Raw genomic sequence first — 23,137 nt, 5'->3', positions numbered from 1 at the left:
ATTTTGGCTCTATAAACTCTATAATGGTATTTAGCCTTTATTGTGCTTTTAGAATTTTTTTAAAAATAATTAATCCATGCTCATGATCCAGAATTCAAATAGATTCCTTTAGCATTTGTCATTGTATTTGGTGATGAAGTCTGTAGTCATACTCTAGATTTTTCTCTTTGCAGTGCTATGGATAGAATCTATCTGAAAATTTTTAAATGCTTTATATAAAATGCCACAGAATTACAGAAAAAATTGTCGATTGTATTGATAATATAATTCAACTGCTGTAAAATGCTTAAGAGTACAGAAAAAACTAATTATATTATTTTCTATTAAGCATGAATTAATGTGAAACATTAAATGCATCAATTGTCTCAGACTGAGTCATGTCTTACTTTGCTTTTTATTACTTGTGTATAAGTATGTGAATGTGTATGTGGGTGCCTGTGGAGGTCAGAGGACCTTGGGTTCTCTGGAATTGTATGTAGTTACAAATGGTTGTGAACCCCCATTTGGGTGCTTTATACTCTACAGAGCAACAAGTACTCTGAACCACTAAGCCATCTCCCCTGCATGCACAGGCTAACAACACACACCCCATTTTTGTTTTTGAGACGAGGTTTCACCGTATCTCTGATTGGCCCAGAACTCAGATTCACCAGCCTTTGCCTTTTGAGTGCTGAGATTAAGGTGTGTACATTGGTCTTTTATTGTGAAAAGTAGCTCTTACCTATCCCCAGATCAGTTTAAATATTACTTATTTGCTTGTTTTCTAGTAATACTTATTTTATTACACTTACTTAGTGAGGGGACACATGCTAAGGGGATTTAGAGGAAGGGGGGGGCTGTGAGAGTTGGTTCTCCACAGTGTGGATTATATGTGTTTTGTATTTGGTTTAATTTTGAAAGCACAATTGAAGGTGTCCTATTTGGCTGGATAAATTATTTAAATTTATCCTAAAAACACTTCTGTTTAAAAATTTTAGAGATTATCATTTGGTGTATGAAATTGGTATTGTTCTCTGAGTTAAAAAATAATGGAAATCATATATGCCTGTGCATATATACATAATACCTATGTGCATACATATGGTTTAGAGTAATAGTACATTATGTACATATATGGTTTATAATAATAAACTAGAAACCACTTGGGAAATCAACTTTCTTTTTACTCCATTGTTATATTTATACTTTAAAAAAAGGGTCTTTTAAATATATTTTATTTTTATTTATGTGTGTGGGAAGGGGCTGTAGGAGGCCAGAAAAACATTGTATTCTTGGAGCTGTACTTACAGGTAGTTGTGAGCCACCATATGAGTGTTGGGAATTGAACCTGGGTCCTCTGGAAGAGCAGCAAGAGATCTTACCCACTGAGCTTTCTCTCCAGCTCTGTATTCTTTCTGTCTGTCTGCTGCTACCTACTGTTCTGACTTGTGACAGTTGTTCCTCTTTCTTTCCTACTATAGAAGTTTTATTTTATTTTTGAGAAAGAGTTTCTCTCTGTAACTGTTCTAGCTGTCCTGGAACTTGCTCTGTATGCCAGGCTGTCCTTGGACTCAGAGATCTGCCTGCCTCTGTCTCCTGAGTACTAGGATTAAAGGCATGCACCACTGTCGATGGAGACTGCTTGTTTGTTTCCCGGCTGCCCACACCCGAATGATCACACAGAAACTATATTAATTACAACACTGTTCTGCCAATGACTTGGGCATATTTCTTACATCTTGAATTAACCCATTTCTATTAATGTGTGTATTACCACGAGGTTGTGACCTACCGGTAAGGTTCTGGGGGGCTTCTGTCTCCTTCAGCAGCTAGGCATCTCTGTGACTGCCTACTTTCTCTTCATATTTCTCTTGGGATGTCCTGCCTGGCTTTACTAAGCCATTGCCTGAAACAGCTTCTTTAATAACCAATGGTAATAAAACATACATTATTCATAACATACAGAGTGGAATCCCACATCATGACACCACTACCCTGTGGTATTTTTTTTTAATTAAAATTTTCACACAATATGTTCTTATCACGTTTTTTTTTCTACCTCCTCCCAGTCTCTCCCCACTTCCCTACCCATACAATGTTATGTTCTTTAAAACTCTCACCAAAATGAAAATCAAAACAAGCAAAAGACCAATATGACAAAAAAGAGCCGGGCAGTGGTGGCGCACGCCTTTAATCCCAGCACTCGGGAGGCAGAGGCAGGCGGATCTCTGTGAGTTCGAAACCAGCCTGGTCTACAAGAGCTAGTTCCAGGACAGACTCCAAAGCCACAGAGAAACCCTGTCTCGAAAAACCAAAAAAAAAAAAAAAAAAAAAAAAAAGCAAAAGCCCAAACAAAGCAAAAGAAAAGAAAAAAATTCACAAAAATACCACTGAGCTTCTTTTTTATGTTGGCCAGCTCCTCCTGGGCCTGGGTCCTGCCCTGGAGTGTGGTTGATATGCCCAGTGACATTCAGTTGGAGAAAAATGATTTTCCCATTGCCAACAGGTATCAGTTGGAGAGAGCTTCTTGGTTTCTTGGTTAGTGGTAGAAGCCAGTGTCTGCTTCTCCCTGTTAGTGCTAGGACCCTCTCTACCAGGCCTTGTTTGTGCTGCGACAGTCATACATGCATGTGTACATATGTGCGTGAATCCTGTGAAGACACTGTTCTTGGAGTGTCTTCATCTCTGGCTCCTACCGTTTTTCTGCCTTTTCCACATAGATCCCTGAGCCTTGTGGGAGTGCTTTAATGAAGACATCCCATTCAGGACTGCGTGCCCCACACAATTTCTCTCTGCAAATTGTCCAGTTGTGGATCTCTGTTAATTCTCACTGCAAGAAGTGTCTTAGATGTGGGTTAAATAAGGCACTGATCTCTTGATACCATGCAGAGTACATTCCAGTACACTGATGGTAGTCAGTAGGGGTGAAGCTTTTAGACACTAGCTGGACCTTTTGTGTTCAGTGACTTAAGTGTTGTCTTCAGTAATAGCCTTAACATGAGGTTGTGGAGAGCAACCAGTAGCCTTGACAATAGCCTGTGATGTTTGGGGTGGAGGTGGGTGTCTATGGAATTCTTTCTTCAGTGACTCAATGAGATAATAGCTCACTCCTGGTCACTGGAGAGTTTACTTGGTGGAATAAGGTATCTAGTTCGGACATTGTCTCTCCTATTTATTCACACACACACACACACCCCGCGCCTTTTTTTTTTTTTTTTTGCATGTGGTGGGGGGGGGGGGTCAGGTTTGACACAGGGTTTCTTTAATCCTGGGGCTGTCCTGGAACTCACTTTGTAGACCAGGCTTCAAATTCAGAGATCATCTACCTCTACCTCCCAAGTGCTGAGATTAAAGGAATGTTCTGCTACTGTCCAGCCATGTATTTATTTACTTAATAGTAAGCTGCATTTTACATTAATACTAATAATATTGGAGATTGAGTCTAGGGTACTTGTTGAGTAGGTAAGTGGTCTGCCTTAGTTTTGTTTTTATTTTGAAACAGCTGTGAGATGCCTAAGGCTGGTCCTGAACTTATTCTGTAGCCTGTGTAGGCCTTGAACTTGTCATCACCTTTCAGCTTCTAGAATCACAGGTCTGTAACAACAGGCCTCACTAACTTCAGCTTTGGTGGCAAAAACGAGCAAGCAAAAAAACCAGTAAAACCCTGAAAAACCTATATCGTGTATAAGAAAAAGATGCTGCTGCCATTATTGGGTAGAAATTTTGAAGGAAAAAAAAAAAAACAAACCAGAAACAAATGGAGTGTAATTTTGGACTTGTAATCTGATGTCAGCTTCTAGAACTTGTAGTATAAGTCCTCCTGGAGAAGGCCGTGAATAAAATTGCAGGCATGGCCTGAGAAGGTCGGCCTCTACTATTCTGTCTGTGAGCCAGGCAAGGATTCCTACAGTCTGGAGGAGTAAGATTAGATTAAAGCTAGGTTGTTTTAGTGAATTTACAAGCCAGCTGAACAGAAGAAAAAAGCTTCATTGATGTGGTCAAAATGAGTAATGTATAAATTAAGATCTGGGCCAGACATACCACAACAGTTGTTGTGTTTTAAGTTTTATTTTTATATTTTGCACTGCTGTTACCCGAACTCAGGCCTTACAGATGCAAGGCAAGTGCTCTGCCATTGAACTAGTGTTCTGCTTGTGTTTATTAGATAAGGTGGTATAATGGGCATGCTGGCATTATAGACCGTCATATCCGATCACTTGTCACTTTCGCCTAAATCACTTACCGCTTTCTGTTATCTAGTGTACTGTTTCTGGTTCCCTTCTTTGGGTGACTTGCACTAGTCTGTTTGCTGTGCCCCATTGTCTTTTTCGTTTAGTTTCTTGTCTCACTTGGTTAGAACAGCATTTTTTTTTTTTTAAGAAGTAGTACATGGGCTGAGGTAAATGGGAATCATTTCTTCAGTGGTATAGCCACTGAGATTTCCTTTGCTCCATCAACTAATCCCCCCACCCCCACGGTCATGCAGATGGTTCTGATTGAGCTCAGAGGGTCACAAAACATTAGACAGAAAAAAATAGGAGGGGGAAGAACAGCTTGTTATTGGGAGTGGGAGGTAAGAGAGGGCGCTGGGGATGAATGTTCATATACATGTATGAAATTGTCAGAATAAGTAAGTAGGTGTACATGGAAATGAAATGGTTTTGAGACCTTGTTAACTAAGCAGTATTATGCCTGTATTAAGTATTTGAAGCCACTCTGTCTTCAGCATCTATTGTAGCTGTTCCTAAGTTTTTGTTCATTTACACAGTGGCTTGTTTTTCTTTTGTAGCTATTAGCATACATGTTCTCATCCATTGTTCTGGTGCCTCCTGAATTTTTTTATTTTTGTAATTTTATTTATTGAAATATTTTCCTTGGTAATTCTTAGCTAGTTAACTATTCCACTGTACCACTGTTGGTATCCTGAAGGTGGTAGCCAACAGCATTGCAGCCACAGTATTCTCTGGGATCTCTTTGTTCATAATAGTTATCCTCAGCCAGGTGGTGGTGGTGGCACATACCTTTAATCTCAGAACTCAGGAGGCAGAGGCAGGTGGATCTCGGAGTTATGAGTTTGAGGCCAGTCTGGTCTACAAAGTGAGTTCTAGGACAGCTAGGGCTGTTAACAGAGAAACCCTGCCTCGAAAAACCAAACAGCAGCAAAAGAGTTCCTCTCCTTGGTGGTGTTTTTCTTTTGGCAGTTCTTTGAGGGCTTTGATAGTCCAGGCAGAGACAGAGGTGCTTTCTTACCTTGGTCGGTTTCACCGTAGTGCTTATGACTCTTGTCTTTTAACACTTCCAATCTTCTATCTTATTTATTTATTTATTTATTTATTTATTTATTTAGTTATTTATTTTTGGTTTTTTGAGACAGGGTTTCTCTGTTAATGTATTTTTTTTTTTTTTGAGGGTGGGCAGAGCAGGCAGATTTAATAACCTGTGCACTTCAGACACAGGATTTTGCTTGAACCTAGGTGGCATGGTGGAGGTGGCTGGAGTCTGAGCTGAGAGATTTGGGACAGCTAAGAAAGTTACACTTTGGCTGCCTCCAGTCACACAGCAGGAAGGCTGGATATTCTTAGACATGACAGCTCAACTCCATCACCGACAAGTCTATTGGTGTTCATTCGCTAACAGTTTTCCTCTCTTTTCTTCAAATTTAGATTATTTTGGGGGAAATTTTATGTATTTCCTAATCTTTTTTGTCTGATTGATTGATTTTTTTGAGGCAGAGTTTCTCTGAGTAATAGTTCCAACTGTCCTGGAACTTGCTTTGTAGACCAGGCTGGCCTCGAACTCACTGAGATCCACCATGATCTTATTTTTAATTTGTCGGTGTTTTTCTTTCTGATCCTTTTTTTTTTTTTTTTTGTCTTTTGAACGTTCTTTTTGTTGTGTGAATTGTAATTTGTCTTATTAAATGAAACCCCGGAATCAAACTGGAAGGTCAGAGAAGCAGAGCAGCTAGCCACTAAGTTCTGATCTCTCTGAATGTTCAGACCAAATAAGCAAGATCCTGTTGCTATGAATCCTTAGCTCCTGTCTCCTCGTGCCTTATATTCCTTTCTCTGCCCAGCCATATCGCTTCCTGTCTTCACCTACCTAGTGGTGAGATTAAAGGCCTGTGACTCTCAAGTACTAGTATTAAAGGTGTGTGCCACCACTACCTGGCTTCTATGACTAACTAGTGGCTTAACTCTGCACTCTGATCTTCAGGCAAGCTTTATTTGTTACATCACAAACAAAGTATCACCACATTTTTATAGCTTCCTGTAATTGTTATATGTGCATGTAAAATCATAACTTTGGTTTTCTTTCTGTGTGTGTGTGTGTGTGTGTGTGTGAGAGAGAGAGAGAGAGAGAGAGAGAGAGAGAGAGAGAGAAGAGAGAGAGAGAGCGCGCACTCATACTTTTCTTTGCCTGTTTCCTTCAAGATTCTACTTATTTTTGAACTCAGGACAGCAGTTGAGAAGAGCAGAGGGAATTGAGGAATCTGCTTCCTTAATAGATTTTCCTTCAGCATATCCCTTTACTGCACTGAAGGAACTGTCAGCTTGTTCTGCATTGATCCAGTTACCTCTTGTCCCTCTGCCTTCTTAGTGTCCCTCTTTCTGCTTTTGCTGACTAGTGTGTTTTAATTGCTTTGTACTATAGTACACAAAAAATAGGTTTCAGTACAATGTAGTAGCATTTCATTTGTGTTTTAATAAAGCTTACTTGAAGATCAGAGAATAAAACAGCCACACTGATCAGCCTACAGTGGTGACATACACCTTTAATCCCAGTAGCCACACTAGTTTGCCATAGAAACCGGTTGGTAATGGTACACACCCTTAATCCCAGCACAGAAGTGATTACATGAGGAGAAGCTCTCAGTTTCATTCTGAGATTCCTGGAGGCAGGATCACCATTTTGGACTGAGGTAGAGGTTAGAGCCAGTGGCAGGCTGTTTTGCTTTTCTGACCTTCAGGTTGAACCCTAATTTCTATCTCTGGGTTTGTATTAATCATGCTACAGAATAATACTGCTCCATCCCCACTGTCTTCTGTTTTCCTACACGTAGTTTTCTGAGATGATAGTATAATCATTCATTAAAACATTTGATTGGTTACCCATAAGATAGGCACACCAAGGTACCTTTTAAAGTGTGTGTGTGTGTATGAGTATGAGTCTATAACTGAGTATGGGAACGTGAATGCAGGTGGCTGTGGAGGCCAGAAGAAGGCATTGGGTTCCTTGAAGTTGGATTTACAGGTGGTTGTGAACCACCCCACATGAGGGGTGCCGAAGTTTAATCCTTTGGAAGGTAGCTGGTACACATAATTGCTGAGCCATCTCTTCGGCACTGTGATGTTTGAATGTATAGGGATAGTGAACATATGGGTAGCATATTACTTGACAGTAACTACTTAACACTGATCAAGTTAAAATTTTCAGGAGACTGGTATAATGACTCATACTTGTAATTCTATCATTCCAGAGGCTGGGGCAGGAGCATCACTACTGTTTGAGACCAGCTGATGCCTAAGTGAGACTCTGTTTCAAACAAGAAAGCAACAACAAAAAGTGAAAACTAACAGTTTTCATGAGATGTGAGGGTTGAAGTTCCCATTTTCAAAAATCAAAGTGCTGTTTCTGTTTTTCACCAGTCCTCATCTGTACCTTTGACTTAGGGCCTTGACCTTTTTGATGTTGTTTGTAAGCAGCAAAGCAAGGGATATACAGGGGGCACTGGAGCTAGTTACCAGTCTTGCTTTGTCCATTAGTTACTGCTGTGACATTATGCTTGCATAATTACTTGGTTTCTTCAGGAAGGGAAGTCATTTTGGGTATGATGATCATGTGGGTAGTCATTTCCAAACAAGTCATCAACATTTTTTTTCTTCACGTAACTACATTTGCTATGTTGTGCTTGGGTTGGAAAGGTCTGATGGATAGACAAAACTGTTGAGTCAAGGACTGTAATTTAAAGAGCATGCACCAGGCAGGTCCTAGCATTACTCCTGTGATAAGTTGCTGAGATATGAATGCTAACGATTCAACTTACGAGATTTGTTTCCTTATGGTAAAATTAAAGGGTCTAGCCAGAGCACCCCAGAGTTTGAAAATCTTGTTCAGTATGCTTCATTTACTCATCTGCTGGCTTTTCAAAGTCATAGCACCTGACAGAACTGATGACTAATTGAAATTGTCAGCTGTTGATGAGTTGTGTGCCAGACTGTAGGGTTAACTCCTTGCAAATGAGTTGATGCTTAGGGAATTTTAGTCACTTAAATCCCTGTTCACCCAACTAATGAAAATTTAAAGGAGTTGTCAGATAAGGACTACAACTAGATCTGTACTGTAGGTTCCCCCTACATGCACCTATTTTGTAATATTTCCTCTTAGTCCCTCAGAGATTGGCCGATCTGGGATTGCATTCATGTCATTAGAGGAAATTTGTGGTAGTGAAGTCAGAGCCTGGGAAATGGGAGCTCTTACTTGCAGCGTTGCTTGCAACCCCAGGTTGGTAGGTGAGCAAGTATGCCAGACCTGCAGTATATTTCTTTCTCCAGCTCCTTTGATCTTTAATTTGGTTCTTGACTTCGGTATCCATTATATTCCTTTAATAAATAGTTCAGCTACATATTATGTTCTAGCCATTTATTAAAATATACAAAAACACAGAAAATGAGGCCCAAGTTTCAGAACAGAAAAGGGACTAGGAGTGTCTTTTGTGTTGTCTGGAGTGTTACTGTAGAGTGACTTCACAGTTTTGGGTCTGTAGTCTAAGAGGACTACAGTGACAACTCCTGCTGGCTCCCCATGATATGGAGAGGAAAGCAAAATGTGCATATCGTAGCAGACCTAGTAAAATCTCCATCCTCACAGTGCATTTGCAGCCAGGAACAATGTAGTTAGTATATAGTTTCTCAATGTCTCCCTCTGTAGCTCTGGCTGGCCTGGAACTTGCCCTGTAGACCAGATTGGCCTCCAACTCAGAGATTTGCCTACCTCTATCTCCCAAGTGCTGATAATAAAGATAGGCACAATCATCGCCCAGCATAGCTTCCTGTTTTTTTAAGAAACATGAAATAAGAGGCTGGAAAGATGGCTTAATGGTTAAGGGCATGGACTGTTCTTCCAGAGTAACCCAGTTTGGTTCCCAGCATCCACATTGGTACCACTGGTTACAAGCTCCAGGAGAGATCTTTTGCCTCTGGCTTCAGTGGGCACCTGCATGCAGGAGCACAAAGTCCACATGTGCACACATATGTAATTAAATATATATTTATTAAAAGGTTTATAATTCTGGAACCATTCCAGATAAATAAGGAAATGAAGCTCTATAATAGAAATGCCCTTAGGTTATTCCCTGGTAGAGTGTACATTCCTGGTGGATTGACAGTTGAAGGAAAGCTTTTCGTCTGTTGATTCATCTAGTTCCAGCAGTGAGTCTTCTCAGATAAGTGCCGCAGTGCTCATCTTTTTGGCTTTTTGAATCAAGGTTTCTCTGTGTGGTCCTGGAACTCTCTCTGTAGATCAGACTGGTCTCGACCGGTCAGAGATCTGCCTGCCTCTGCCTCCGGAATGCTGGGATTAAAGATGTGCGCCACTAGTGCATGATGCAGACTTTATGAGGAGGAAGGTGAGGGACAGGAAAATTGACACAAAATTGCACAATATGAATGACAACTGGGTTATAACATGGATGTAGATATGAATCGAGCCCACTTTATTCCACGTAGGAGTGAAAAACTTGTGTTCTTTAAATTGCTGACTGAAGCTAGGTTTAGTCTGTTAGATGGTAGATGCTGGAGGAACAGGAATTTAAGCTCTTCTGCCCTCTGTTTCTTAATCTCTTTGGGGCCAGTTTAGCTACATGGAATCTTGCCTCCAAAAAAGTTTTTATAAAATGATACACACTATGAAAAAGGCATGTGATTGATTTTAGTAAATACATAATTACTGTCAGGTGCTGTAAACATTCCCAAATGTTTATTTTACATTTCAATAACTTCCCTATAGACCAGCAGTATGGTGTGGGGTCACACTTGGAGTTACTGCTTCGAATCTATTTTAGTGCTAAAGGAACTGTGTGCTAAACTTGAGGGGCTTTATACACTTGAAGATGAAAGGTTAGGATGTCCTTTCTAGAAGGAAAGCCCCAGTTTTTTGTAGTGTGAAGGTGGTGGTAGACACTAATCTTTCTGTCCAGAAGAGATGATTAAATCCATGTTTGCCTTGCTAGTTGGTGACAGATTTGAATATTTAAAACCACAACAAGCATACCAGGAACTAATGAAAAATTGATGTGATCCAAGTGAGAATTTAAAATTTCATCACATTTATTATAGAAAATAACACAGACCCAGGAAGCACTGAGCCATATTAGGACTGACACATTGATAATACTAACTTGTTGACATATGATAGTTTTTACAGAATACTGAAAAGGCTGAGTGTGTGTGTGTGTGTGTGTGTGTGTGTGTGTGTGTGGTTTCTTTCCATCTAGTTAGATTTATCCTGCTCATGCTTGGCTTTTTCCTTTCTTTTCAACTTTCTGCTGTTGGTACAACAGTTTACTGATCCTGGGATCCTTAAAGTACAATACTGAACTCATTATTTGACCCGTATAAACTTAGCTGATCTAAAACCAAGTTTATTCTTTTGTGCTTGAACTGACGGTATTTTTCTCTTCCCTTACTTGCTATGGGTATTTAATCTCTCTGACCTGATAGTTAGTGGCTTCCACTGCTTAAACGATGAGGTGTACTTTAGCTTGGCATCTGAGGCCGTCATAGTCTCTGTAGCATACTGCCCAAACTCTTCAGTTCTATGACCACCCTGCTCTCGGGTATTGTTCATGATTCTCTAGATAACACAGCAACACTTTATGGCTTTGCTCTTCTCTGGTCTGTCTGTGTGTGATTACTTATATACCGTGGCCATTCAAGGGCAGCCTGTCTCTTGGGTTAAAAATGTGTTATTTTGAGAGTAGCCATAATCTATTGTTAGCCTTTACTTTTTTTGTTCAAATCGTTCAAATCTGACAATCCTGGTAAAATATGGGTGTTTCAGATGTGGTTGGAAAAAGCAGGCATGCATGGTGGGTGCACTGGTAGTCCCAAAACTCAGGGTCATCATCATCTACTACAATGGTGAGCTGGAAACCAGCCTCAGCTACATTGATTTTTGAGACAGGGTTTCACAAAGTTGCACAGGCTGACCTCAAAATGGCTAGACATTGAGTCTTGATTTAGCCTCCCAAGTCCTTTAATTACAGATGCAAAGCACCATGCCCATTTTAAGATTTTTTTTTAAATATATAAATGCAGTGCAGCTCCACCATCTGTACTCTGTAGGAAGCAACATTTTAAAAATGAATGTACTTAGTTGTATGTCATGGCATATGATTTTAATCCTAGCACTCAGGATGCAGAAATAAGAAAATCTCCTTCTAGTCCAGCCAGGACTATATTAATGAGACCCTGTCTCAAAAAAATAAAATATTTTAACATATTAAGAAAATTGAGCTGGGCAGTGGTGGCGCACGCCTTTAATCCCAGCAGTCGGGAGGCAGAGGCAGGCGGATCTCTGTTAGTTCGAGGCCAGCCTGGGCTACATGAGCTAGTTCCAGGACAGGCTCCAAAGCTACAGAGAAATCCTGTCTTGAAAAACCAAAAAAAAAAAAAAAAAAAGTTGAGTCATTTAATTTTATATATAATCTTTGATAGTCTAAAAATGTGCAAATAGGGTAACTACATTTTTTTTTTATAAAAAATCACTTAAATTTGAGAAGCGTTTTTGTCTTAATGAAAAGTGGTCTAATTGTCCTAGAGGTTGGTTTGTGGTCTAATTCTTTGTATAAAACGTGTTTATCGTATGCTGTTGTGGCTTTGTTTAAAAAACTTAAAAATTTTACTGTGTATTATTTTCCGTTAGGAAACCACCCCTACTACTAATCCCCCACCTGCGGAAGAGGAGAAAACAGAATCCAGTCAGGAGGTTGCCAACCCAGAGCACTATATCAAACACCCTCTCCAGAACAGGTGAGCTTCTCACACAGACTCGGTATGACTGGTTTTAGGCATACATGCTCAGGTATCATCCCCCAGAGGATTTTTGTTAGGAGAAGGAATGCTTCTCTGAAGGATAGAATCATAAAAATAAGACAGTGGTCGACCATGAGAACCAGGAACATGGCTGAGTCAAGGTTCCACAGTTTGTGTTGGGTTGGACAATTAAAATAACTCTTTGCTGACTTCAACAAAGATTTTAGTAAAGTATAGGTGAAGGAATAAGAGATTGAAACATTTGAAAAGTGTATAGCACATGGGAAGCTAAAATGGACAGCAAAGGCAGACTGAGAAAGGAGATGGGTGTGTGGAGGTGAGAGGAGGTTGGCACATTGAGATGAGATGGAGACTAAGAAGGTCCATTTTCATAAGTTAACAGTGCAACGGGAAGATGGGTAAGAGTTCCCTATAAAGTTTTCTCTAAGCCCGGCGGTGGTGGCGCACGCCTTTAATTAATCCCAGCACTCGGGAGGCAGAGGCAGGCAGATCTCTGGGAGTTCGAGGCCAGCCTGGGCTACAAGAGCTAGTTCCCACATCACCTCCTCTTTTCTGTCTAAATGAAAAGGAAGGTTTTAATTCTAACATAGTAAAATTACATATAATAAAATAGGTATCAAGCAAAAATTATAGTTATAATGTTTACTCCATTTACATTTGACAAATTAAGGAAAATATTCTATCATCTGTCCTGTCTTCATGAGTCAAAAGTTTTATATCTAATTTATCCTTTATCATAACCAAAGAAAACTGTATTTTTCTCCAACTCTTCAAAGGCCCCAGAAGGATATAGTATTACCTAAATTAATGTGAAGTACATTGTTAGCAATTTCCAAAACTCTAGAATTGACAGAGACATCTCCTTGCCTGGACAACCACCCAAAGTCCTTATATAACATTTGGGGCATCCGTCTTCAGCCTGTAGACCCATAGTATCTGGTAGATTTTTCCTTGAAGCAGGAAATTTGAAAGACTGTTTGGCTTCTATTGGCAGTTTGTCAGTCACTTTCTTCTGTATCCTGAAGAAAGTTTGACAGACTCTTTCATGAAGCAGGAACCCTGAAGGACTGTCTTCACCTTTAGGCAAATTAAGCAGTCATTTTTCTGTGGGTCTTGCATGTCCAGTTCATACAGCATATTATCAAGCAGTCCAGGCAAGAGCAGTTTCTTGTCCAAATGACTAAAAAAACTCCATAAGGAGCCTCTACGATGCCCATCATCCTCTTGAAGCAGATTGATGCTGCCAGGAGCAGATGTATCTCATTGTTATAAAAGTTCTAAGTTCTTAAAACATTTTAAATGCCACATTCTTTTTTTTTTTTTTTTTTTTGGTTTTTCGAGACAGGGTTTCTCTGTAGCTTTTGGTTCCTGTCCTGGAACTAGCTCTTGTAGACCAGGCTGGCCTCGAACTCCCAGAGATCCACCTGCCTCTGCCTCCCGAGTGCTGGGATTAAAGGCTTGCGCCACGACCGCCCGGCCTAAATGCCATATTCTTTTAGTCTTTGAAAAGTTTGAAGAATACCTATCCATCTGAAATATTTCTCTACACCTAGAAAACCTAACATGAATACAAGCTTGACTATTATATTAATTATAATTATATTACATTTTTAAATGAGCTGCACAAACACTGTACCTTAATCAAGGGTAGAAATACATAACAAAATTGACCTTACATTTGTAGCAGTAAACCAAGATCCATACCAATGCAAACTATTCATCTCTATAACATATCCCCCTTTAAATGTAAACAAATATTTATAAACAGTCATTTAGGGAATTTGGTGCTGTTTTCTAGAATACTTCCTGCTGATGGGGGTGCTGTTGATCAGGACTTTTGGGGGGTATCCTGTATGGTAGCTCCATCTGGGCCATTGCTTCACAGGGTCTTATTTGATCAAACCATATTAATTGGTAAAGAATCCACAGCTTTCTATCCTCTGTGGAAGCAAAAACCAGAACCTCTTGTCCAAAGCAGCATATCCTTAGACCCAAATATTTAAAGATACCTTTAAAGCATATATGTTGGTTTAGCTTAGCAGATCCCACAATCAAATGTCTCTCTGCAGTCAAAAAATATAAAGACAATAGTATACATAATTCTCTGTGTATATTCCATCTTTATGTGGCTTATTTTTTTCTACTCCTTTAATATATGATGGACTGTACTCTTTTACTGTCTCTTTAAAGACTTGGTTGTATTTTTTAATCCTTTTTCTTTTTATAACCATCTCTATTCTTTCTTCTCTGTTCCAAGCCTATACACATTTACGCAACACTGTTACCCATTCAGAGGTCATTTTTATCTGAATCTGTCTATATTGCATATCTGTAATCATTTTCTGACATGGAACATTTTAAAATGGTAAGCAGTATGGTTGCTTCAGCCCTGGATGCTGGCTCCACCTCCCTTTGCCTTTCAATATGGCAGAGGTATGTTTACCGCCAGCTCTAGTACTGCTGGGTGGGAGCCATGCTGACCACCTTAACTTTGGAAAAGACTGTACGCACATAAACCCTTTGTGTCTTAAGTAAAAGCTAAATCTGCCACGCAGTGTGCTGTGCAGCCTGGAAATGTCTTCGTGTACGGCAGCTAGAATCCACCATGCTTTCCTGCCTGTGCATGCCAATCCAGTTGCTTGCCCAGGTGGGGGTGCTGAACAGCGGGCATGCTCTCAGCTACTTTCCTCCTAACCCTGAGTGTGTGGCTGGCCATGCGTGTTAGCCACAAATGTATGGGTGCCATCTTGTAGGCAGAGAAACACTGCTTGGCCTATTAGTTTAGGCTTCTTATTAACTAACTCTTATATCTTAAATTAACCCATTTCTATTAGTCTGGGTATCACCACAAGACTGTGGCTTACTGATTAACGGTTCCAGCATCCTTCAGTAGCTACATGATGTCTCTTTGACTTCACCTACATTCTCTATATATATTTATTGTTGAAATTAGGAGCGGCGGCGGGGCTGCGTCCCCGGCACCCGGCCGCCCGCATGGCTAGCTTATGCCCAGAAATAATTACACGGAAACTGTATTCTTTCAAACACTGCCTGGCCCGGATAGTTCCAGTTCCTTATGGCTAGCTCTTACATATTGTTCTAACCATAAAATCCATACCAATGCAAATTATTCATATCTACATCAATTTATGTTCAGATTTTCTGTCTGGCTTTATTCTGCCCTGCTATAGGCTCAAAGTGGCTTCTTTATTAACCAATAGTAATGAAATATTCACAGCATACAGAAGGGAATCCCACATCAACAGTGTAGACACTCTGAATGATTGTTGAGTTGTATTGTACAGGGAAGAATCCTCTTCAGAATGTATGCAAGTGCTTCCCCCAAATAATTTCTGAAGTTGCTTGTATCTGAGCATGTCAAACCTAAGGGTACTGAGAGAAGACTATAGTATTTCAGGGAGTAAGAATTTATTACCCTTAGAAACGTGTGTGTGTGTGTGTGTGTGTGTGTGTGTGTGTGTATGTGTAAGACTTCTATAAACAATATATTAGAAGTAAAACTTTTAGCCAGAAGCATACACAAGTATACAGAAATTGTCATACATTATTTCAAAGCATATCTGTAGATTTGTTTAACTTTATTTTTCAGTGTGTTAGACTACAATGTAACATTTAATGATTTTCCCCTTCTCTGCTCCCCTTTTTCCTTTTAGCTAATTTCTGCTCTATTTTGCCTTTAAACAATTGTTCTTAACTGCTATCATATTTTGTATACTATAATTGTCTGTTTTGCAGCGAATCTGTTATGTAGTTGATATACAATGTTATATTTATTTTTAATCGTGGAGCTTAGGATCAAACCTAGGGCTTCACATATACTAGTAAAGCACTATTTTCCCAGCTAAAATCCATGCTTTTTAAATGAAAAATAGGAAAACTATTGTTTGCTTTTGTAGTAAAAACTACTTTTTAATTTTTTTCTATTAAATATACATAGAAAAGTTCAAATAACAGTTTATCTTAAACTTTATTTCTTTTTTAACATTTTAGATTTTTATGCATATGGGTGCGTGTTCGCCCTGCATGTATGATTGTGCACCCGCTGTGTGTATATACTGCCTATGGAGGCCATGAGAGGGCATCAGATCCTGGAACTAGTTAAAGATAATTGTGAACCACCATGAGGGTGCTGGGAATTAACCTGGGTCCACTGAAGAGTAGCTAGAGCCTTCAACCACTGGACCACCTGTCCAGCCCCTCTTAACCTTTCAGATCCACAGCTTAGTGATGTTAGTTGCACTCACGCTGTTGTGTAACAGAACCTGTTTTCATCCGTAGAGACTGTCCTTTAGAGCTAGCATGATGCCACATGCCTTTAGTCCTAGCATAGAGGCAAGCCTGGTCCACAAAGAGAATTTGAGAACAGCCAGGGTTACACAGAGAAACCCTGTCTTAGACCTCCCTCGCCTAAAATATGTTTATTTTTGTGTATATGCATCTACATATCTAAAGGTTTTCCTGTGTCACAGCACAAACAGGAGATCACAGGACAAACCAAAACTGGCTTTTACCTGGGTTCCAGTTGTGCAAACTCAGTCACCAGGCTTCCACTGTAAGTGCATTTGCCTGCTGTGCTATTTCCCTAACCCTTTTTTCATCTTTTAAACTGAAACTAGTTAATTAAATAAGTGCCAGCACCATTTTCTCCAGCCCTTGGCCTCACTTTTGTTCCTTGAATCTGACTACCTTAGGCACTTCATGTAGGTAGAGTCATAGAGTTGTGTGTGTGTGTGTGTGTGTGTGTGTGTGTGTGTGTGTGTGTGTGTGTTGGGTGGTATTATTTCACACGATCCCATGGTCTTGGAATTCATCCTTGTTATACTGAGTGTCAGAATTTCCTCTTGAAGGGTGAATAGTTTTCTATTGTATGTCAGTGCTATAATTTGACATCATTTTCTTACTGATGGACATTTCTGCCTTTTGACTAGTAAATAATTCTCCTATGAATATGGGTAAACAACTTTTTTATATGTTGGCTTTTTATTTTTAGGTGGGCACTCTGGTTTTTTAAAAATGATAAAAGCAAAACTTGGCAAGCAAACCTTCGATTGATCTCTAAGTTTGATACTGTTGAAGACTTTTGGGCGTAAGTAATTAAGATATTTATACTTTTTTTAAGTTGTATAATTTTTTTTAATCTTGCATCATTCACAAAATGAAAGATGAAGTGTATCTGTCTCTTCACAAATGTTTGAATTGGTGATTATGCTTTTACTATACATTGTTTAGTCTCTACAAAAGCCCTATGTTTGATCTCCAGCACCCCCACAAGCAGCAGAAAGAAACAGGGTCTTTATAGTCAGCTCTTTAGATTTGAATAGTCTTTGTTCCTCATTTTTCTGTGAGAGTCTTAGAATTTTTGACATTTTTGAAATTTGTTCCCATGTGCAGTCACCTAGATATATTTGTATCATAACTGGGTTCTGGAGAGCCTTATTTCTGCAGTTTTCAGTACGATACCTGGAATTCCCCTTCTCAGGATACCAAAAGCCAAAATGATTAGAGCAGAGACGTGTCAAGAGAATGATGGTATCTGCGATGTTAGTTCATCAATTTTATTGTAATTTGTTAAAAGTAATAGATATTTTATCTTTTAGGTTTAGTTTGCAGTGTAGGAAAATGTTGACTTGGAATTGTAAAGTTTTACAAGATTTTAAAGTAGAATATAAGCTGAAAGTCTTTTTTGAAAAGTGTGTGTTTGGGACAGGATGTAACTAAGTTGTTAAGGATGTCCTAGCTTCTAGAACTAACCTTTACCTCCCAAGGCATAGCACATGTACACCGCCTATGCCTTAGAATCTTAGTCTTTGTTTTCTGAGGATTAGATACAGAAACTTAAATGTGTTAGGCAGGTGTTGTACCATTGAGCTGCATTCCAGCTCCTCCAAAGTTTTCTTGATTTCCTTGGAGAAAATATAGAGAAATACTGTTTAAGAATGTGAAAGGCAAAAAACAAACAAACAAAAAAAAAAGAATGTGAAAGGCAAAATTTTAGAATGCTTTGAGTTACCTCAAAGTTACCTAGTCTATATATTTGTTAAGTTCATATACATGCTGAATTGAATGCAAAAAATGGGTTATAGTCATGTAATTCACAGCTGTATGTTTTTCAAGGGCACAGTCAGTATTCAATGTATTTCCAATGCTTGCCTTAGAATAGACATTTAATATACATTGCATCATTAAAGGCAAAGTATAAAATGAATAAAACTCTTGAATTCACTTTTTCTACTAAGAACATTGTAGTGTTTTTTTTTTTTCAAATATTTATTTATTTGTTATGTATACAATATTCTTTCTGTGTGTATGCCTGCAGGCCAGAAGAGGGCACCAGACCTTATTACAGATGGCTATGAGCCACCATGTGGTTGCTGGGAATTGAACTCAGGACCTTTGGAAGAGCAGGCAATGCTCTTAACCACTCAGCCATCTCTCCAGCCCCCATTGTAGTGTTTTTATGATACAAATATATTTAAGCTCTGCTAATTAATTAGATTTCTAGTTAATTGGAGTTCTTGAAAGCATCAAGGAGTTTTTATACTCTAATTGTGCTTACTCTAAGACTCTTAAGTAACTACGACGAAGCTTTCTTTTACACACACGAAAAGAAACTCTCAACAAAAGACGTGGTGGCACACACTTAATTTCAGCACTTGGGAAACTCTGAATTTGAGGCCAGCCTGCTCTACAAGACCTAGTTCTAAGACAGGCTCCAAAGCTACACAGAGAAACCCTGTCTCAAAAAACAAAAACAAAACAAAACAAAAAGCTCTCTAGTTTCCTACTAAGGAAAAGAAGAGTCTTGAACCTCCAGTCATATTTGCATGTAATCTGGATTGTTTGGCTTTTACGAGTTTATATAATTGTGTTTCTAATTTGTTGTCTTGTAGAACACAGACCCACAGTTTAGTTAATATAAGCTAAATCATTGGGTACTGTAACTGAGAGATTGGAAAGAATCCTTTACTTTTCTGTACATATTAGGCTACTTATTTATTTCTTACTCTTTTGTAGCAGATTTTATTTAAACAATTCTTTAGTCCATTTTGCTTTAATCTAGTCCGTATAATATTAAGATTCTTGAGGTTGTTGTTTGGGAATAGTGAACCATTAGATACCTTATGCATAATGTTATCTTATTCAAGCTGGATTATCTGTGTAATTTGATAAAATGTAGAATTCTTTCTTAAAATTGTCTAAAATATTCCTGGACAAGCACAGGAGCATGCCTCGTTTAATGCCATTGAATGTTTGCAGACCTGTAACTGAGATAATGTCTGCCATCCAGTGTTAAAGATAGGCCAGTTTTACTCTAAGAGACTGCAAGAGATAAGTGAGAAGGGTTTTCTCCCGTCAGGCAGTGAATATCAAACATCTCAAATACTGCTCCATGGTTTAAGTATTTTGGAAATACAGGTCCAACTGTTGGTATATGGCTGTGAGCTTGGTATGTGCCCGAGCTCCCCAGCATCCAGGTGTGACCGACCTGGAACCATTTTTGGAGTTGGAGTTGTGTTTATACCTGGATACTTGCTGAGATGATAAGTTGATTAAACCATTCAGTCTGGGTGGTTTGTTCTCATTTTCTTACAATTCACAAACAAATGTATAGAAATATTTTTGTTAAAATAAAGTCATTTGACATAGTTCTTTGTAGTTATCTATTTATAAAGTTTCTTGAATGTAATCATTATTGAGACTGGTTTTGTCCATTTCAGATATTAGAGTCAAAAAGGAAAACAAATGTACATAAACTTTAGTTTTTTCATATTTTCCAAATATGTGTATATGTGTGTTTGTATATATATATCTATGTAAGCACCCAAATCCTGCATTACATATTATGTTTTTAATTATTATTTTCTTTTACCTAGTCTATACAACCATATCCAGTTGTCTAGTAATTTAATGCCTGGCTGTGACTACTCACTTTTTAAGGTATGCCTAATCAATGATTGTTTATATTTATTACAGGACCAGAGCATTCAGGTATTTGTAAGAACTGGCCACAAATTCAGGCAGTTGGCTTTACCAGGCTTGAGTACACTAGTCTGGTGACATAGTTACTCATGGGTACATCCTGGGATTGACTTTGAGCCTTGCTAATCCTGTGCAGCCCTTCCTGGATATACTCGTAGACTGACTTCGTCAACTCATTTTTAACCCATGAGATATTTGTAAACAGACCTTTGTCAGGTGCTAGGATAGGACTTTAATTGGCTCATATTACATAATTTCTAATGTAGCTTCTGAAAGGTGTCTGCTTCTCAGGAACTTAAAGATCCTTCAGATGAAGTGAGACCTGAGGATCTGATGGGTAAATGATGAGTGGCACTCTCCTGTAGTCGCATGCCTCTGGCACACAGTTCCTGTGTGCTTTTAAAGGCTGTACCAACTGCAGGGGTGTAGGGACTAAAAGAAAAGTTGTCAGTGTGGTTGCTTACTGAGTCTAATTGTGTTGTTATTTTGTAGGATGGTATTGAGCCTATGTGGGAAGATGAGAAGAACAAACGGGGTGGTCGATGGCTAATTACATTGAACAAGCAGCAGAGACGAAGTGACCTCGATCGCTTTTGGCTAGAGACAGTAAGGCTTTAAAATTACAGACCAGCTTTAGGATGTATTTTCTTTGGTTTACTCAGGCTTCCTGTTCTAGAAAAGTCTTTGTGCTCACATGGCATTGTAAACACTAAAATTGGAACAAAATAGAAATTAGTATAGTCCTTGTTCAAGATTCAGATTCCTGGGGGTTTTGTTTTGGATGTAACTGGAAAGTATTGTGTTAATCAAAATAAGCCAAACTTAGAAAGAAATATGTAGCAGGTTTTCTTTCATATGTAGAACTTAGGTTTAAAATACATATATGTGTGTGTTTGTTACATCATGTGTGTTTATAGGTCATGAAACTAACAAGACCTAATGAGGTGGGAAATAGGCCAGTGAATACATGTAGTAGGGAGGGGATAAGAGAAAGGGAGCCGGCTGCGGGGAGTGCAAACAGTGACAGGTATGAAGATGCCATGGTGAAAATAAAAATACATGGAGACAGATGAAGGGGAGTGCTTAGGTGTAGGTGTGACCTTTCCTGCTGGAAGATCATCCCAACCCTCTTCTTAGAAGCAGTGTTCTACTGCTCTGCTGGGACTAGAGCCCAGGATCCTACTGCCTCCAGCCTTTGAGTGCTGTGCTTATATAAGCATGTGCTATATAGCAAATAACCTTTTTTTTCTACCATGGGAATATCATATACATGTGAATTCCATGAATGGCTTTTATTATTCTACAGGTCAGATAAAAAGTGATTGACATCCACTCCACCTTCTACAGTCAACTGCCCGTCATTTCATTAACCAAAAATGATAGGCTCTCACATTTTGTGATTAAACTTTTTACAACCCATTTATAGCATTGCTAATTAAAAATTATAAAATTTTGAAATCTCTAATTGAGCAGTAAAGTTGTTGATTAACATTCTTTAGTGTGTGTTTTGATATGGTTCTTTTAGCACTTTGGTTTTATGAAGCCATAGGCATTCTTGTCACCACTTGTACTCAATACCTGATTTATAGTTGACACTAACAAAGCGAATAAGCACTTACATGTGTGTATCAGTAATATTTTAAAGCGAAGATTTATTTACTCTTTTGGAGGAGAGTAAGGAAATCCCAGAAGACAGTGGTTCTCAGTGTTCCCAATGCTGCGACCTTCTAATACTTAATCATGTTATGCTGACCCCAACTATAAAATTATTTTTGTTGCTACTTCATAACTGTAATGTTGTTACTGTTAAGAATTGCTGTGTAAATACCTATGGTTTCTGATATGGTCTTAGGCAACCATATGTGAAAGGGTTGTCCCAAATGGGATGTGAACCCCAGGTTAAGGCCTGCTGCCGTAAGAAAAAGAACATTTAGGTTTTGTAGGTTGAAAAAAACTATGGCAATGATAGTGACAGTTGCTCAATAATGTTAAATGTGTTTAATGCCACTAACTCTGCTTTGAAACTGTTAGAACATGGCAGTTAAATGGGTAGCTGTTCTGTCATCTCGCTAATGATTGTTTGCCAACATGCTAAGCAGCTGAGCAGATGGATATTAATATGAGATCACTTTTGTTTGTGCCCAATTTGCAAAAAAAAGTTAAAACATTTGAATTTTTTAAAGCCAAGGCAAAAAGCAATATAAATTAGTAAAATTTAGACATTTTAAAAGTTCATAGGTTGGTCTGTGGCCCACAGGTCAGATGGGGCTTGCTGCCAATCTAACTGCCTGAGTTCAATTCCTAGAACCTACTGGGTGGAATGGGAGAACCAACTGCTGCAAATTGTTCTCTTGTATTAGTTTGTTATGGCATGCATGTCCTGCCTCCATCCCCAACAAAATAGCAACAACAAAAAATTAAGAATCAGTTATTTTTATTTATTTGCTTTGGGTTTTTTTTTTTTTGTCTCTGTAGATCAAAATGGCTTCAAACTTGGCAACTTGCCTTTGCCTGTTTAAGAAGTCAACTCTTGATTTAGAAGCTGCTTTAAGTTTTTAACTGTACACCTAGAAAAGAGACCTTTGCTTTCTTCACTGTTGATGATATATTTGATGTAATTTGGATTTTATTTTTCAATTTTTTTTTTTTTAGCTGCTGTGCCTTATTGGAGAATCTTTTGATGACTACAGCGATGATGTATGTGGAGCTGTTGTCAATGTTAGAGCTAAAGGTGATAAGATAGCAATATGGACTACTGAGTGTGAAAACAGAGACGCAGTCACACACATAGGGTGCGTTTTGCTCTACCTACCTACTTCTTGGACAGTATTAACTACATCTAGAAGTCTTTAAAAACTTAGGAGTTTACAGACTTATTTTCTTTGTAAATGTTTTCGTGAACACTTAGAAATTTGGACCCTGTTGACATTGAATGTGTTTGTCCTCTGTAGAATGGTTTTGCAGCAGTGGTGTCTGCGCTGTCTTCAACAGTTGAGTGCAGGTAGTGAGTCATGGTTCCTGTCCATATTTAGAACCCACATGTTTATAAGTTTTTGTATTTTGTTCTTGTAAGTTTTATTCTTTACAAATGTGATCATTCT

At 38.7% G+C, this 23,137-nt stretch overlaps 2 protein-coding genes across 8 annotated transcripts in view; one reads left to right on the top strand and one right to left on the bottom strand.

Annotated features, from left to right (window-relative positions):
- Rap1gds1 (Rap1 GTPase-GDP dissociation stimulator 1) overlaps nt 1–23,137 on the bottom strand; it is a 575,856-nt gene that overhangs the window by 69,916 nt on the left and 482,803 nt on the right. The window lies entirely within an intron of this gene.
- Eif4e (eukaryotic translation initiation factor 4E) overlaps nt 1–23,137 on the top strand; it is a 41,262-nt gene that overhangs the window by 5,945 nt on the left and 12,180 nt on the right. Inside the window, exons 1-6 of one of the 3 annotated variants that reach the window (XM_050121771.1) lie at nt 550–681; nt 11,905–12,011; nt 17,047–17,142; nt 19,931–19,994; nt 20,529–20,642; nt 22,689–22,828. In XM_050121771.1, coding sequence (XP_049977728.1) covers nt 565–681; nt 11,905–12,011; nt 17,047–17,142; nt 19,931–19,994; nt 20,529–20,642; nt 22,689–22,828 — 638 coding nt within the window. In that variant the 5' untranslated portion in view covers nt 550–564. Of the gene's footprint in view, nt 1–549; nt 682–11,904; nt 12,012–17,046; nt 17,143–19,930; nt 19,995–20,528; nt 20,643–22,688; nt 22,829–23,137 lie in introns of those variants that run through there. The other 2 variants (XM_050121772.1, XM_050121773.1) reach the window with 2 other exon arrangements.

Source organism: Alexandromys fortis, unplaced genomic scaffold, assembly GCF_014885135.2.
Source record: "Alexandromys fortis isolate MF-2015 unplaced genomic scaffold, M_Fortis_MF-2015_v1.1 scaffold_196, whole genome shotgun sequence".
NCBI classification, from domain to species: domain Eukaryota; kingdom Metazoa; phylum Chordata; class Mammalia; order Rodentia; family Cricetidae; genus Alexandromys; species Alexandromys fortis.
Note: the sequence above shows the minus strand (reverse complement) of the source record. Positions and strands in the feature narration are given on the sequence as shown.